The following is a 19,071-nucleotide window of genomic DNA, read 5'->3' on the forward strand; positions in this document are numbered from 1 at the left end:
CAACTCAAATGGGCTTTCCTTCTCCAGTTTCACAGATCAAGCAAGCAGGGATGCCATGGTGTTTGCCATTAGCATCGACCTATCACAGATCATCAATCTCCTTACCAGTATATCTGACAATCCCTCTAATTTGCCAGTGTACTTGATCTCTTCCTAACAAGCTCCCCTTCCAAATATACCGTGGCACTCAGTTTTCTTAGTAACACAGATCACAACGTCACATAAGTTTTTTGCCACAGAACAACCTTCGCCTAGCAGTTCTCAGTCTTGTTTCCTTTGGCACTACAAATGCACCAAATGGAACAATCTCTATAACTTCTATTCCTCTTTTCCATGGTACAAATACCGGAATACTGTTTCAGTTCTTCTGATCCAAACGCTTGCTCACACCAAATCCAAATCAGACTTTGAAAGGGCAAAATGCTGCGAACTCACCTTCTGCCTAAATGGCAGTTGCTGTGCCTTGCCAATGCCGTTGGGTGCAACTCTTACTCACCCAGGTTTCCACCACTCTCACATGCAAATGGTACTATAGTGACCTCACCTAAAGACAAGGCTGACTTTCTAGCATCACTCTTTTCCAATTCCTGCATTAATTACCTGGGAAAAGTTCCCTCTACCCCATCAATTTCTCCGATATAATAATGTAAACTTATCAGGTGTGTTTAGGATACTATGAGAATATACTGTCTGATAAGTTTAGATTATTATAAACTTCCTAATCAACAATTTTCCTCTAAATTAGCTGCTATTTGTCAGGACACCAGTAATATCAGGTCTCGTATATTTGTTGACTTCTAATAATCTACAGAAATGTTGGTCTTCTTGATATCATCCTTGCATCAAACACCTTTTATCCTGAATATTTTTCATCACCCATCCAATAGGCAAAGAGTTCAAAATGTCACTACAGGAATGGATATTTAGGTAATAGATGAATTTTACTATATTACATAAATATCATGCAGTATATTATTGTAATATCCTGTACATATCAGGAATTTGCTTACGATGAGATCCTCATCAATTTCCTGATATGTACCCTCAATGGATATTCAGAAGTTCAAAAGAATGATGAGACTATAAAGACCAAAACAAGGGAAATTATTCTAAATGCCAGTCTGGTTGGCTGAGTAAGATGGTGCTTTTGCTCTCCACCTAATAGATTAAGAGTTCAAAATGTCACTGCGGGCATGGATGTTTGTGAGGTTTTGGAGTGATAGATGAATTTCAAGAGGTAGGAAGCCTGGAAGGGATGCTTAAGGGTCAAAGCTGTATAACTGAGAGAACACCTCCACATAGCCTTTAAAGGAATGCAGAGAGCCGACCAAGGCTTCTGACCTAATGTCCAATCCTCACATTCTCGTGGTGAACCCTGTTGGGTATCTACTTGGATACTGAACGAACAAGGATGGGCTGGCAATTTGGGATTTAGCCGACCAAATTGTATTCTTATTGGTTAAACCAAAATAAAAAATGATGGTACAACATGACAAAATTTCATGCCGACCGGGGCATTGCCCGGTTAAACAAGGCCCCCGTTGTTTTTGCCAGGGAACCAGGGTGAACAGCGAAAAGCCAGCTACTGGAACAAATCTGAAAACAAACCCCAACTCAACATCACCAGAGTTAAAGATCAGTACTATCAAAGTAAGAAGCCTGAATGGCAAAGAAATGGAGCTAGTAAGTACCAGATCGACATAATAGGGGTGACTGAAACAAAAAAGACCAAAACCGGTGAGATCTTTCTGAGCAATAAATACAAAATGTTTTATTCAGGCAATGACAATCAAGGAAAAGAAGGAGTAGCCATAGTATTCAACACAAAATACGAGGCTAATCTTCTTGAATGGCAGTCAGTCTCAAGTAGAGTAATGTGGGCAAATATGAGAATGGGGATCTGGACAATGAGACTTATTTGTGCCTATGGTCCCACAGAAGGTTCCACTAAGGTAGAAGTGGAGGAATTTTTTGAGGCTCTAGAGAAAGCTACTGACACAATGAAAAAGGAAAAGTTGGTCCTTGTTGGGGATCTAAATAGCAGAGTAGGAAGTGATTATCAGACATACAAAAATGTTTTGGGAAAATTTGGAGAAAAGAGCAAAGCTAATAATAATGGCAAATATCTGTTGGATTTCTGCTCAGGACATGGATTGGTTATTACTAACACCATGTTCCAACATAAAAATGTGCACAAATTCACATGGAGAGAAGAGGCTAGGAATAAGAAAAGTCTCATTGACTATGTTATTGTTGATAGTGATGTTTTCTCCCTAGTGCAGGACACCAGAGTGTACAGAGGATTTGAAATTGGAAGTGATCACTATTTAGTCTTGAGCAGGATAAAATTGAATTTCATATTGAAAAGAATAACATGTAAGAAAGTTTTAAAGTGAATAAAAGTTGAGCAGCTCTCAGATGTGAACTGTAGACTAAAATACACAAACATTATTGAAGAAAAAATGAAAGAGTTTGAGAACAGGAATCAAACCTTGGAGATTCATTGGCAAACTCTGAAAACATTGATTAATTCTGCCAGAGAGGCATGTGGTGAGGTTGTCTACAAGGATAAAAAAAATCAGAACTCCCTGGTGGACACAGGAAGTTAAAGAGGCAGTGAAGGAAAAGAAGAAAGCATATCAAAAGTTCCTGTCAAATAAGTCAGCTTGTGCTCTTAGAGAATATAGAGACAAAGAATGCTAAACACTGTGTAAAACTAGCTAAACAAAAGTCATGGGAGGACTTTGGCAAGAATATAGAAAATAAATATCAAGAAGGTGGCAAAACATTCTAGAGGTTGTTGAAGAAGCTTATGAATGGAATAAAGAGTGCTTTAAAAGGAGTTAGAGATGATAAAGGTGAAATGAAAATGGGAGAAAAAGATATCCTTGAAGTATGGAGTAATTACTTTGAAAAACTGCTAAATGAAACAAGCAGCAATGACAGCACAGTGGTAAAAAACCCTGCCCAGGCATGCAGTCAGGAATATATATCCATACTTGAAGTAGAAAAAGCCATCAAAGGCTTGAAATGTGAAAAGGCAGCAGGAGTAGATGATATTTGACCAGAAATGCTGAAGTATGGTGGTATAAGAGTCTTACAGTGGCTGCACTGCATAGTTGAGAAAGCCTGGACAGAGGGATGCATTCCAGATGATTGGAGTAGAGCTCTCATAGTACCCATATATAAAAAGGGAAATAAAACTGAATGTGAGAATTACAGAGGTATTTCCCTACTGAGTGTTCCTGGCAAGATCTATGCAAGTATACTTGAGAAACGGTTGAGAAGAATTGTGGAAGAAAAGCTTGGTGAAGAACAAGCTGGATTCAGACCAAATAGAGGCTGTCAGGATCAGATCTTCACTTTACGACAAATAGTCGAGAAAGCATGGGAATATAACAAAGATCTGTATTTAAGTTTTGTCGATCTGGGAAAGGCATATGACAAGGTGCCAAGAGAGAAGCTATTCAATATGCTGCAGTTATATGGTGTCAATGGGGCATTATATCAAGGAATACTTAGTCTTTATTTGAGTTGTAAGTCAGCAGTTAGAATTGAAGGAAGTACAGGAAGATGGTTTAATGTTAAATCTGGCATGAGACAAGGATGTACGTTATCCACTCTGTTATTCATTATCTATATGGATCACATTATGATGGAAAGTGGTACTAAACATGATATCAAATTTGGAGATGTTAATGTCAGCTCTTTGCTTTATGCAGATGATGTTATACTTCTAAATAAATTCGCTACAAGTCTGCATGATTCTCTGACTAAATTGAGTAGCTGTTGTAATAGATATGGTATGAAGGTCAGCATTAAAAAGACAAAGACAATGAAAATAGGCAGAATCATTGAAAATGTCAACTGTGTTGTGAATGGAGAACCTGTGGAACAAGTAAAACATTTCAGCTACTTAGACACAATTTTTACTGAAGATGGTAAATTAAATATAGAAATAGACAACAGAATCAGCAAAGCTGGTATGGTAGGAAGTCAAATCAATAAATTCATATGGAATAAGAGAGAAATTAGTCGGAACACTAAATTAGCTGTATACAAGACGGTGTTCAAACCAGTTTTAACTTATGGAGCTGAGAGATGGGTCAGAAGTAAAACACTTGACCAAAGATAGAGACAGCGGATACGAGAGTCCTGAGAAAGATTATAGGCGTGAATGGATGGCATCAATGGCAATATCATATTAAAAACGAGGATATTAGGAAAGAACTTGACATTGTCAGCATCCAGGAATGCGTTAGCGGAGCTAATCTCAGGTGGTATGGTCACTTAAACAGAATGGCCGAGGAAAGATTAGCAAAACAAGTGTTCTCTGCCAGGCTGGCAGCAAAACGACCCAGAGGAAGACCATGATATAGGTGCATTGATGCGGTTCAAAGTGCCTTAGACGATAGAAATATAAGATCTGATAATGTTGGAGTCTTGACGATTAACAGACTGATTTGGAGGAAAATTGTAGATAGGAAGTTAGTAATGATGTAGTTTTTTTCATGTAATACTATCATATCCTGTACACTCCTTGAGGGTACATGGCAGGAATTTGATGAGGAAGCATGGCAGAGAAACAATCTGGATTGTGGCAAATATTGGTGTTATGATCAGATTTTCACTTTAAGATAAGTTGAGAATTCATTGGAATATGACAAGGACCTGTACTTTAGTTTTGGATATCTGGGAATGGGGGGGGGGAGAACATATGTCAAAGTGTCAAGAGAAAAGCTTTTCAAAACATAATTATATGGGGTAAATCTAACATTATACAGAGCAATATATGGTCTATAAGTCAACAGATATGAAGGAGGTAGAGGAAGATGTTTTGATGTTAAATCAGTGATGCAACATGGTGCACGTTATCTCTACTCTTATTTATTATATATATGGACACATTATGAAAGAAAGTAGTATTAAACTTGAAATCAAAATTGATGTCAATCTCTTCTCAGCTCTTTATGCAGATGATGTTATACTTCTAAATAAATCCAGTGCAAGTTTTTTCAAGAGTCCTTGACTAAACTGAATAATTTGTAATAAATTTGGTATGAAAATCAGCAATAAAAAGACAAAGACTATGAATATAGGCAGAACAATGAAAACATCAACTGTATCCTGAATGGTGAACCTATTGAGCTGGTAAAACATTTCAGCTATTTAGGCACAATTCTTAGTGTAGATGGCAAATTACGTATGGAAATAAACAATAGAATTAGTAAAGCTGGTATGGTAGGAAGTCACCTGAATAAATTTAAATGGAATAAGAAACAAATTAGTCAAAACACTAAATTAACTGTATCCAAGTTAAAACTGTGTTAAAACCAGTTTTAACTTATGGATCTGAGAGCTGGGTTAGAAATAAAACACTTGACTAAAGACTGAAGACTACAGATATAGAAGTTCTGAGGAGTGATTATATGGTATCAATGACAGTATCATATTAAAAATGAGGATATTAGGGAAAAAATTGTATTGTTGACATTCAGGAAAGAGTTAGCAGAACTAATCTTGGATGATAATATCACTTAAACAGAATGGGGGAGTCGAGATTAGCAAACGTGTTCTTTGCCAGGTTGGCAAGAAGAAGACCCAGGGAAGAGACCAAGATGTAAGTGGATCAATAATATAGTAAAAGTGCCTTAGAAGAGAAATATAAGATCTGCTAATATCTTGGCAGATATCTTTAATTTGGGGGAATAATTGTCTATCAGAAATTAGTAATGATGTAACTTTTCATATAGTACTATCATAGTATTCTGTATACTGCCTGAGTATCAGAAGTTTGGTGATGATGATGATTTTGTAAATGGTGTGAGGCTGCTACCCTGTTTATTGGAGGTCACATGGAAAAAGTTCCATGTTTGACTGCTAAAGTAATAGTTCTGGGTTATTTAATCTTTACCCTGCCCACCCACCCACCAAGAGTCCCCATAGCTCAGTTGGTATAGGTGTCTTATATGCATAGGCATTGTTATTATTGCGTTTATACTCTAATCATTTAGATTAACTTCTATTGTTTTATATCTTTCTCTTATCCTATCGTCTGGCCATTTGTTATAATGTTTCCTTATATCCTATCCTCGTTCTTATAGCAAGCTCACCACTAATCTTTACTTAATTTTCCTTTCTTTCTCACACATGTACATAACTCTTTTGTCCCTTATCAAACTAATATATTTCTTAGGATCTCTGCAGTCTTATTGGCCTCTCTATGCTCTAAACGTCAATTTATCACACAACAATCTGATTGAGTTCACCCTATAAGTATTAACACATTTATTTCTTTTGCTGCGCCAGCTAATACCTAGGATAGAAAGGATTCTTGCTCAGGGTGACTCCTTCAGAGAGATAATGATAATTTGATCAAGATTAATCTTATTCCTCCGCTTGCTTATTTCTTTCTCACAGTCGTGGCTCGCTTAATATATTTTTACTCATGGGTTTATCCTGCTTAGTTCGTTAATGATTTTATGAGCGGTAGTTTTGAATTCATATAACATAAGCAGATCAGGCAAGTACATGAATGAAACAATTTAATGAGCTTCAAGGTGATACACAATAATACAATACAGTTTAAGCAGGTTAATATGGTAGCACTCAATTTAGTCCAAAGGCTCTAATTAATTTGTACTAATCACACATACTAAATTGCAAATAACACTAATACAATCATAAAGTATAAAAATCATAGGTCATCATCATGCCATTCTGATACACGTGGCCATCAGTTAACACAATAGCACAATTTACACATTAAGTTTAACATAATCAGATATCTACTCAACCTCGTGGGCTAACAAATCTTAACACTGTTTCGGACCTATGCCTAGTTGTAGGCTACTCTTACAGTCCCTTAAGTTCAGTCCAATACAAATGTCCTCACAAGGAATTCACACTCGTCTATAACTGGAATTAGTATTTTAAAAGTCTACATTACCATGTCTGTCCTTGAATTCTTAAAGCTTGTTCCTGCCTTGTCTGGTCATCAAGGCCTTCAATATAGTTGCTTTAGAGGATATCTTCCGTAGATCTGTGCGAGTGGAATCTCCGCGAGAAACCGGGGGGTTGGCAAGGTGACATCAATTTGGTTTGTCCATCGCACGGCGTCGCTCAGCTATCCAGTGCACGGATATAGCTTGGCCCAATACCAACGTTACGACAGACGATCCAAATGCCTTCTGCGATAAGCCAGCAACTTCCCCCGACGACGACGAGCTCATCCGCTCTCCGAGAGATCAGGAACCAGGAATCCAGAAAAAAAAGATTTTGAATCGTGCTTGCAAGGCCTTTTTTTTAACTCTTTCCTCTCGGCAAATCTCGAACTTTGCGATTCGCAGCAACGCGGTCACGTGTGCTAATGTCGATCACCTTAGCTCCCTCTATTTTTTTTCGCACGTGTGTCTGCCTTCCTTTCTTGGAAGATGCTTAGGTTTCCTTTTCCAATACTTCTTCTCTCCCTTCCTTCTTTTCCATAATGCAGGACAGCAAAAGTGATCCTTGAACCCTGACTCATAGGCCTTGCTAATTTAGTACTAGAGACTGGCTTTATCAAATGGATTTGCCAGCTTACATGGATCTCTATAACTGGTTCACATTTAATATAGATTATATATAAAATATAAAAGCTTATTATACAAATTCATGAAATTCCTAAATTTTAAGTGTTTTGTACTTGTAAACAGCTTACACTTATCCTATTGCCAACGTTCCCTATTCTCTGCCTTAGTTGTATTTAAGGTTGTGACCTGAATATTTTATAATAAACATTTCATAGCTTATTCAGGACACAACAGCATCTTATATGTATAGGTCTTATATCTTTCTGCCCAAAGGGCAGAAAGACCTCGTTTCGATCCCCGTCTATGACGTTAGCAACCTTTATCTGGTCACTAAAAGGTGGGTTAGCCAACCTCATATGGAGGTAGAGGGTTTTTCACTCAGAAACTCTGGTTTTTCGTCTATCAGAACATGCAAACTGGCCCCATGAACACACACAGATTTACAGTCATAAAATATATTTACTTCATTCTCATTAGGAGGACTCGGTTGTCCCCTCTCCAAAAGGATGGGGGAGAAAAAGAGAACCCCATAAAAATAAATAAAACCCCACCCACCCACCTGAGTGATTGATAGCCAGATAGTCTTTAAAGTGCATAAAACTTTTCTTTACCATTGAAATCAAAAATAACCTGAAAACTTGAGCAGCCAATCAACTTTATAATTAGTTGCCTCCAGTTGGAAAGAAGAAGTGACAAACAACTCAAGTGACATACAGCTTGCATTAGTCAACCTAAGGGCAGGGATTGGCACAGATTGGGTGATCAAACCAGCATCCTAATTGGGAAGAAACCTAATGATGAATGTTAGCTTTCTGTGCAATTTAGAATGTCTGGCTTGATCATGGCTTGAATGCCTAGCCACATCAATCACTTTTTCTCTTTCCCTTGGGCTGACTGATGCAAGCTATCTGTACATCACTTATCTCTCTTCCCTCTTTGTAATTGGAGATTACCAGTTTTCAGGTTATGTTTGATTTTAATGATACAGACCACATGTTTAATTCATTACGAGGATTTTATTTAAGAGACTTTATTAAATTAACACAAAGACATGCAAAAATTTTCATTTCTCCAAAAGGTTTTGGAGAAATCATAGCACATAGGTTGTGCTATGGCATAACTTTGTAAAATCTGCTAATATCACATAACTATTTCCATTATCCAGTTTCAGTTCTTTTTAATCCTCTTCACTCCACCTGGGAGCATAGGTCTTCCACCACCATTTTCCACCGGACTCTGTTTTTTGCTTCATCCGGTATCACGTTTTGGAAAATTTCAGTTTGCATAGCAAAAAATTTTTTCTGAGACTGGGTTGCTAGCCCTGCGCTCAACTCTCTCCATTTATCCGGGCTTGGGACAGGCATGTCAAGTTTTCACTAAGCATAGCTGGGTTAGTTTCAGTTTTATCACCTAATAAAATATGAGAATATTTAAAAATACCTGTTAAGTTTTACGATATCAGTACTTCAGTTAACAGTAGTAAACTCAATCAGTGATTTGTACTGATAAGACATTTTGCATAGCTGAACTCAACCATGTTTGCCTCATCTTAGCAAGTGACTACAGTTCTAATATAATTAACAAAATACAAATTTCCCTCCCATACACATCCATACACACAAATTAATAGTGTTATCATAAACTATAAAATATACAGATTATAAGTCTAATCTGTAGAGGTACCTGTGGCATAACTTTGTTGATAGGAAGAAAAGTAGCTACTAAATTGTACTTCTTAAACATTCTGAAAATGGGTTCTGAGATGCCAGAAATATATGGAATTGGAACACTCAATACTATTTCTCTGTCATTTGAACTGGTTTGGAGATGCCAGAAATGTATGGAATTGAAACACTCAATACTGTTTCTCTGTTATTTGAACTAGGATTATAGGAATTAAAAAGCTACCGCATGGTCCTTTCTGAGAAGCCATTGAGTTTCATATATCATTAGATGTTTAAGAGTTCTGCTGTAATAGTTGATCTAGAACAAATAGTCTGAGTATGTCGTAATAAAGCTTTTATAATTCCAGTCTTCTGTGATGGATAGTGAGCAGATTGCTGTTGAATGTGGCGTCCAGTGAACGTAGACTTTCGATAAACAGAAGTAATTAATTCACCTGATGATAAAATACATCATTAATTCACCATTTTGGTCTCTAAATAAATAGTATAACTTATTTCTTTTGTTTTTCATGTAAATTTAAAGAAAAAACTAAATAAAGGTAGATAGCTTTTTATAGGATTTAATAGCTATACAGAGTATTTCTTTGAAGTCAGTTTTTATTGAGGTGTCCAATATGAGGCATAGTAATAGTATTACTATAATCTGTATAACATAACAAAATCACATGATAACCACAGTAATAAACTTTAATGATAGTATGTACCTTCATTTACTGTGGTTATCATGTGATTTTGTTGTGTTATACAGATTATAGTAATACTATTACTATGCCTCATATTGGACACCTCAATAAAAATATCTAGACTTCATACTCTATATAGCTATTAAATCCTATAAAAAGCTATCTTTATTTAGTTTTTTCTTTAAATGTACACGAAAAATGCAAGAAATAAGTTATACTATTTATTTAGAGACCTAAATAGTGAATTAATTACCTCTGTTTATCGAAAGCCTACGTTCATTGGACACCACTTCGACAGCAATCTGCTCACGCTTTTATAATTATATAATTAATTATATTTTATAATTCCAGTCATCACAGAAGACTGGAATTATAAAAGCGTTATTACGACATGCTCAGACTATTTGTTCTACTACACATCAACTATTACAGCAGGAACTCTTAAACATCTAATGATATATGAAACTCAATGGCTTCTCAGAAAGGACCATGCAGTAGCTTTTTAATTCCTATGATCCTAGTTCAAATGACAGAGAAACAGTATTGAGTGTTCCAATTCCATACATTTCTGGCATCTCAGAACCTATTTTCAGAATTTTTAAGAAGTACCATTTAGTGGCTACTTTTCTTCCTGTCAGTTATCAGCATGATTTCCATCTTCAAAAGATAAACAGTCTCCTCTAGCTGGTGTCTACCAAGTTCCTTATGATTGTCCTTGTTCTTACTTTGGATAAACTAGATGCTCTATAGAAAAGAGAATACAAAAACACTAGTCTTTATTAGTAACAATAAATCTAAAAAATCTAGCTTGGCACAGCACGGAATAGATACAGACCACAACATCCTATGATCTGAAACACTTACTTCATTGATGTTGGTATAAATTTGAATGCTTGTTTAAAGAAAGCACTGAGGCCTTACTTCACCATCCAAACTTAAATTGGAATGACCGCTTCTCGCTTTCTAAGATATGGGAAAGTCTTATTTTAATCTAACACCAATAATTTTTTTTTTTAAATAGCTAATGAATAATTAATATTGCAGTATCTCCTAGTTATACCATTGCATTGCTTTATGTATAACATCATGCAGCTCTTTTTCAAATCAATCTATTGTTTGTGCTCTACTTTGTAATTAACTATTGTCACCACTGATGATGGCCTGAAATATATGGCCTTAAATAAATAGTATTACAGTAAACCCTTGCCGAGCATGGATTTGCAGAACGCGATTTTTCATATACGTGTTATCTTAATTGTTTCCATTTAATTTGTCCAACGCTAGAATTTCATTCATACACGGTACGCTGCAGAGCGTCGGCCGGCAACCCTGCTTGGCGCTGCCTGCTAGCTGAGTGACCCAGGCCGATTTGCGATCATTTCACTCATGTTAGCAGAGCGGTAATCGCGTATTTATCAGTGTTTATCCTCTTCTCCTTTTGCATTTGTATTTCTTTTAATTTCAAAAATTCAATGTGACATCTAAGAGGAAGAATGAAGATGATAAAGCAGCAAGAAGATGCAAAGTTTTGACATTATCTCAGAAAATTGAAATTTTAGATTAGTTGAAAAATGGTACATGTGTTTCATCGCTTGCAAGAGAACTAGCTATAAACGAATCAAGCATAAGAACAATATGGGAGAATGAAGAAAAGATTCGATCTAGTGTCAAAGCTTCAGGTGATACTTCATCAGAGTTGCGTCATTTCATTGTCCCAAGCAAAAATCACTAGCTTTAAAAAAATAATTGTATTATGTACCTACTTATTAAGCAGTAATAAAAATCCTTTCAATTAACATTTGTTTCATTTTTCCCTTTTAATTACAACAATATTTAGGTTAATTTAAATTATACATACATACTTCCTTAATTTGAACTATACCTAACACATTTTTTTCCCATAGAAAGTTAACTTTGCGGAACGCAATTTTGCCATGCGCGCAATGTATTAATGATGTAACCCCGCGTTTGGCAAGGGTTTCCTGTACTTATTCCTTGTGTTTTTCATGTTAATTTAAAAAAATCTTTCATGGTACAAGTATCTCTTAAACAACAGCTACCTTTATTTCCTTACTTACCGATCAACCTTTCCCTTTCTCAGTTCCAGCTGCCTGCAGAGGTTCTTTTATTTGCATGTGGGCTTATTATGAATAAAGTAGAAAAATGGTTAGCACATACCTAGACAACATGAAAGATAACTTGGATATGAGTAATTGATTACAAGCAATCATTAATTTCATTAAATTTTGTCAATTTAATGATGAATTATATAATTTCAAATCATTTTGCCAATAAAAACAAAATTATGATGGGGAGGGCAAGCATCTCCATCTCTCATCCATCAGCTGGTCTTGAATCTAGGACTGGTTTAAGAACTAATTTTAGATACTACCAGTATGACTAAATACACATTTCTGTAGCAAGTTCTTAATTGTCTACATTCAATTCATTTGAAATCAATCAGAGTTAAATTTTCGACTGCCATCATTTCCATCAATTTTTGTGATGTCTCTGATAAATTGATGTTATTCAAAGAACTCTGAAGTGGTAGTGGGTATTTTTGCAAATTATAGTATGTTTAACACATCAACCTGTTTTGGCTTGTATATTCTGATTTTGTCATTGCAATCCAGTTGAAAATTGATACAGTTTGAAAAAGTTTAAAGAAATTTAAGATTTCTATTAAATTCCATCCAGCTGGTGAAATTATTATATTTGGATCAGTTTGCCAATACAAATGATCCAATTGAAACCAAAATTGAAATACTGGACATTCTAAATTTCAAATTTTAGTGCATTCTGCTCAGCAGTAGTGAACTTATTGCAGTATTTAATTAAAACACCTTTTCTCCTTTTGTGCCCATGATTAAAAAAAAAAAAAAAAAAAAAAAAATTGGAACGGCTCATATTTTTGTTGAGCCATTCCAATAACAGTTTGAAGTACTGAATTTTGATGTTTTATCTCCATCCTGTTGGGATCCAGGAATAACTAGTGTACCCAAATTGACATCAAACTTTATTAGAATCTTAGAATTTTGCAAAACACTCCTAAAATGAACTGTTGTAATTATCTTTGTTGTCAAAATTCATTTGACTGATGCTAAGGAAATGCATAAGTAATTGTCTAGTAAGCAGTGTACTTTATAGAATTTATATATAAGGAGCATAAGCTATTAAGTTGTTTAAGATGTTCTGGATTTCTGCTTCATCTGTGGTAAGAAGCAACAGCTCAAATCAAGCTAGTGAAATCCAAAAGCACTTCTTACAGCAGATAGTGAAGAAATCATGGGAATATAAAGTTTTATTCCCATGATTGAAAAAATTCTCTTGAAAAAACATGTACTAAGGGAAAGCCATTCAAAGTAGTAAATTGGTATGCTGTAAGGAACCATATACCAAGAATATAATTTCTTAGCATCTGTAATTCATATACAGATCAATATATAGTTTATACATATTGTACATGATTCACTGAAAAAATGGCTTGATGCTAAATCGTGTGTTTAAGCCAGGGTTCTATGTCATTGCCAGTTATTCATAATATACACTGCTTGGAAAGAAATTAACAGACACCATAATGTGAGGAACAGACAACTATGGCACTCATTTTAAAAATATGTAGGACCTCAATTCACTGCGATGACTGCAGCAGTTCTATAGGGCATACTTTCCACAAGCATATGTTAGCGTTCAATGGGAATTTTGGATCACTCTTCCTGTAGGCATGTAATGAGGTCCTAGATGTGGGGAAGATATTGCTTGACCTCACCCAATGCTTCAATTCATCCCACAGATATTTAATAGGGTTGAGATCAGGGCTCTGTGCAGGCAAGTCAAGTGTGGTGACGTTCATGTCCACAAACCACGCAGTAACAGCAGCAGCCTTATGACATGGTGCACTGTCTTGCTGAAAGAGACAATGGTCAGTTCCATATAAATGCCACAAAGTAGGAAGCATTACATTGTCGAAATGTGCAGATACCTCTCAGAGTTCAATGTTTGTGACACAACAAACAGAGGTCCAAGACTAAATCATGAAAAACAGGACCCATGTTGTGAGCCTCGTTCTGAAGGTTTTTGCACAAATTCATGTTCCAGTTGATACCCTGAACTCTGCATAAAAACTGCCAGCTGACGAATGGCGGTTTTTACATATTATCCTTTGTAGCACCCTATGGTCATGTTTGGTGAGTGTGGTAGGTCGTCCACTGTTGGGTGGCACTTTCAGTTGATTTCTTCCAATTTATGCTATCTACAAACACATAACTCATTACATGACAAGATGTACCTTGTCCATGTTGTTGTCATTGACTCCTTTCCAAGCAGTGCATATATAACCTGACTTCTACCTACTAAAGGGTATATTGTACACTAGTTCTGAGATAGACTAAGGATTTTTATTTATTAAATTTTTCACAAACTGGAAATCCATGCCCATAAGCAACTATCCATGTCCATAACTAAATTCCAACCTGTAGCATATTGGTTGGGAGCAAGTGTGGTAACTCCTTGGCCAACTAGGCATGTGGGGATATAGCATTAAGAGAAAGTCTCATTAAACCTGCTGTTCAAATAGGAGATATTAAGTATAGTACTTTCCTCAGTGCAGATGATGTTATCTTATTATAGTCTTTTGAGAATCTTTAGCCAAATTAAATAATTACTGGCATATTTAGTATGAAAATCAGCAATAAAAAGAAGAAAACTGAAAATAGTCTGGAAAATAGAAAAATATCAACATCATTCTCTCTAGTAAACCTGCAGAACAGATTACCTTTTGGCTATTTAGACACAATTTTTAACAAAGATGACAAATTAAAATTAAAACTGGAAATAGTTGCAGTAATAGAATAAATAATGCTGGCATAGTTGGTTGCCAGTTAAATAAATGTATCTGAAATAAGGGAAATTAAAACCAAAGATCAAGTTATCAGTATTCAAGACAGTGTTCACTCCAGTTTTAACTCTTGATTCTGAGAATTTGATTCAAGTTGAACCATATTAAAAAAAGGAAAATTTTAGAAAAGAACTTGCACTCATTAATAATTCTTAGTTCACCAACTACTAATGTCTATAGGATTATAACCATTAATGAGGAGGATTTTCCCATAAAATAATTGGAAATGAAAGACTAGCAAAACAGATGTTTCATGTAAAAATGTCAAGAAGAAGAAAATTTAGGTGCAGATAGGCATGCTTTAGAAGATCAAAATGTAATAGCTGAGCAAATTAGAAACCTGACAGATGATGTACTAATTGGGAAAAATGTTGACTAGAAACTAGTCATCAAATATTGTTAGGCTGTTATATCCTATAAATCCGTTATGGTATATACCAGAAAAAGATGTTGGTAAACACTTTTGCTTCCATAACACAAGACCAGAAGAAGACAATTATAGATTCTAATCACTGACTTGAACTTTTTCTAGGCTTTCTCACATCCTGATTTTTTAACTATATGGTATGGGAAAGTAGATTCTCCCCAGAAACTTAGGTTTTAATTTCACAACTCAGAAAAATGAATAACAAAACTCTCACTATTTCAGTCAGTAATATCAGTTAGGGTTTTGTACCCCCCCCCCCCCCCCGAAGTATTCAAATCATTTCATTGATAGCCAACTCAACTACCACTGTCATAGGGATAGAGACCAGCTGCCTGAATATTTCCAAAAAATAATGCTGGATCTAATATCTACTTTGTTTATATAATTTCCAAAGAAAGTTATGTAGGGCTAAAGGAGTTTTCTTACTTCTCATCAAAAAAAAAATAGTTAGAGGATAGAAAGGATGTTTAAATATACACTATCTACCATGGACACTTTAGCAATTTACAATTAATATGAGCAGGTGAACCTTAATAATCGGGTATGTCCACCTTTGGCTTTGATCACCTTCTGCACCTTTTGAGGGAGGCTTACCACCAACATGTGGCTTACATCAGGTGGAATTTGTCTCCATTCCTCTATCAAAGTAGCACTGAGTTCAGCGACAGATCAAGGACATGCTACTCTGGACATCCGCTGCTCCAGTTCGTCCCACGGGTGTTCGATGAAGTTTGAGGTCAGGACTCGACTTTACAGGCCAGGACAGTCTTTTACACCCATCTCTTCATACCATTCCAACAGCTGTAGCTTAGTGGCATGGGCATTGTTGTCTTGATAACACGGGTTTGTTCCATAAAAACTCCACATGCTTATACAATATATCAACATTGTCCGTGGTTCCTTCATGGAACCATGGACAATGACCAGTGGTTGCACTCCAAACCAGTTGAATGCACCTCATACCATTACTCCTCCACCACCAAAATTTACTGTAGGTACAACACACTGTGGTAACAAGCATTCACCAGGCTGCCTCCACACCCATGAACCTTGATTCATCACTCCAGAATACCATTTTCTGCTGGTAAATTGTCCGGTTCACATGCTCTTTGCACCAGGCCAGATGAGCCACCTTGTTCATTGTTGTGATGTTCAGTTTGTATGCTGCTGCTCTTCTGTGGAAACCCACTAAATTGAGTTCTTTTCATACAGTATTAGTGCTCACCATGTTGTTACTGGTGCTCTGGAACTTATCATGGATGGTCTCTGCCGATTGTAGCCAGTTTTTGTGTGACACCCATTTTAACACCTTGGGTGTTTTCCTGCACTAGGGATGCCAGAACGTCTCCATTTGTTGATTACATTGCCAACCATTGATTTTAGATGCTCCAGTTGAGCAGCAATGACACATATGGACATGCCACCAATGTTGACAGCTCACGATGATGCCTCTCTCAAAGTCACTCAGTTCACATCATGTTGCCATACCACCTGTATTCAACTGCTATGATGAAATACTGCTTCTTACTATGTGTACACCAGTTTTTATGTTATTAACAAACCTGGAATGTTCCATAACTTCACATAACAGGGGGTGTCTGGACAATTATTGGTAGATAGCGTGCGTGCGCGCATATATATATATTCATTTCGGTAAGATGATTAAATTAATGTTTATATCGGTAAAGATACAATTAATTTATATGTTATGTTAAAAGGTATTTGCCTTATCAACACTTTTTTTTTTGTTTTCCAGACATGGCTCTTTGGATACGAGTTGACAGATACTATTATGGTATTATGTGAGAATTCCATTAGTTTTCTAGCAAGTAAAAAGAAAGTTCAATTTTTAAAACAAATTGAATCAAGCAAAGAAAATGAAAGTGAAGTACCACCAGTCAATTTACTTATTCGAGATAAGGTATAGCTTCATTGTAGTAATTATTATACAAATTTTGATTTTAGTTACTTTAGTTTCTGTGTTAATGTTAATTTCCTATTTTAATTAGCCTTCTCATATTCATTTGCAGTAGATATTGTAACTGACACATTATCCAATGACATGGCATCCCACTCATAATAGAAAATTGTGGTCATATCAGCAATTAGTTATCATTCAATGAGCCAACAGCTCTTTGGTCATTGAGTAGTCAATCAAGTGAGATTACCAGTTTGTAATATGAGTGATATTTGAATGGCTGAATAACCTGTCAATTACTGTACATAGAGAGATATATCTTGCTCTATTAGTAGGTTGCTTTTTATATAAAAATATTTTAAAATAGTAAGTTTAATATTTTGAACCTAATATCAAAAGGGATCTAATTTTCAAAAGAAAATACTGATATATATATATATAGCCCATCCTTAAAATTATATGCCAGAGAAATGATTTCCATTTAAAAAAAAAAAAAATTCTCAAGATGAATCAGGAGAAAACCTCACTATTGAACTAATGCATTCTTCATAAAGAAATATAACTTAATCATGACATCTTTTACTACATGTCATAATGCTGTGAGTGGAGATTGATTATCTGGAGAGCAGTGCCTCATCCCCAAGAAAACTATTGTAATATAAAGATGATTTTTAATGAGACCAAACCTTGTAAATGTTGTCTAGAGATTATCAAATACAGCTCACTCTGCTGTTCTACACAGAAATTGGTATTTTTTTTTAATCCGATTATGTCAATAAATAGTTATTTTGTTTCTTAATTAAATGTTTTAATGAAACTGCTTAAGATAAAAAAAAATCTAAACCTTATTATGACTAAATGAAGAAAATAACTTTCTAAGTAATGTAGTTATTTGAATTTAAAAAAAAAAAATTTTAATTAAGTATTTAATTCTATTAAATATGCCAACATATTTTTGTACAACATCACTAATGATACATCAAGAGTTAGACAGTCTTGGTTTTTTTACAAGGTCTTTGTACTTCCTAATTATATTCTGTGATTAAATTTTGTTTTCAGAAATGATTTGCATCACCGTCATTAAATTCCTGACATGTAACCTCAAGGGATGTACAGAATATGATAGTACTGCATGAAAAACTTACACATTACTAACTTCCTATCTCCAACTTTCCTCCAAAGAAATCTTTTACCTGTCACGATCCAACATTATCAGATCTTATATTTCTGTCTTCTAAGGCTCTTTTTACTGTATCAATCCATCTATAATCTTGGTCTTCTTCTGGGTCTTTTTTTTTTCCTGCCAACCTCGCAGAGAACACTGTTTTGCTAATCTTTCCTCTGCCATTCTGTTTAAGTGCCCATACCACCTGAGATTAGCTCTGCTAACACATTCCTGGATGCTAACAACATCAAGTTCTTTCCTAATATCCTCATTTTTAATATGGTATTGCCATTGATTCCATCTGTTCACAGGACTCCTCTCATATCTGCGGTCTCTAGTCTTTGGTCAAGAGTTTGATTTCTAATGCAGCTCTCAGATCCATAAAATTAAAATTGGTTTGAACACTGTCTTGTATATGGCTAATTTAGTGTTTTGACTAATTTCTCTCTTATTCTATATAAATTAATTGATTTGACTTCCTACCATACCAGCTTTGTTGATTCTGTTGTCTATTTCCATATTTTATTTACCTTCTTCATTAAAAATCGTGCCTAAGTAGTCGAAATGTTTTACTTGTTCTATAGTTTCTCCATTCACAATGCAGTTGATATTTTCAATGTGTCTGACTATTTTCATTGTATTTGTCTTTTTAATGCTCACCTTCATACCATATCTATTACAACAGTTATTCACTTTAGTCAGGGAATCTTGCAGCCTTGTAGCAG

At 35.4% G+C, this 19,071-nt stretch overlaps 1 protein-coding gene across 1 annotated transcript in view; it reads left to right on the plus strand.

The window, feature by feature from the left end:
- The window catches only part of dre4 (SPT16 homolog, facilitates chromatin remodeling subunit dre4), a 371,785-nt gene that overhangs the window by 7,504 nt on the left and 345,210 nt on the right, over positions 1-19,071 (plus strand). The window contains exon 3 of the mRNA XM_090398585.1: positions 17,020-17,184. Within this exon, the coding sequence (XP_090254711.1) occupies positions 17,020-17,184 (165 nt within the window). The remainder of the gene's footprint in view (positions 1-17,019; positions 17,185-19,071) is intronic.

This window comes from Typopeltis vanoorti, chromosome 9 (genome assembly GCF_054136105.1).
Source record: "Typopeltis vanoorti isolate ZY-2024b chromosome 9, IOZ_Tvanoo_1.0, whole genome shotgun sequence".
Lineage (NCBI taxonomy): Eukaryota > Metazoa > Arthropoda > Arachnida > Uropygi > Thelyphonidae > Typopeltis > Typopeltis vanoorti.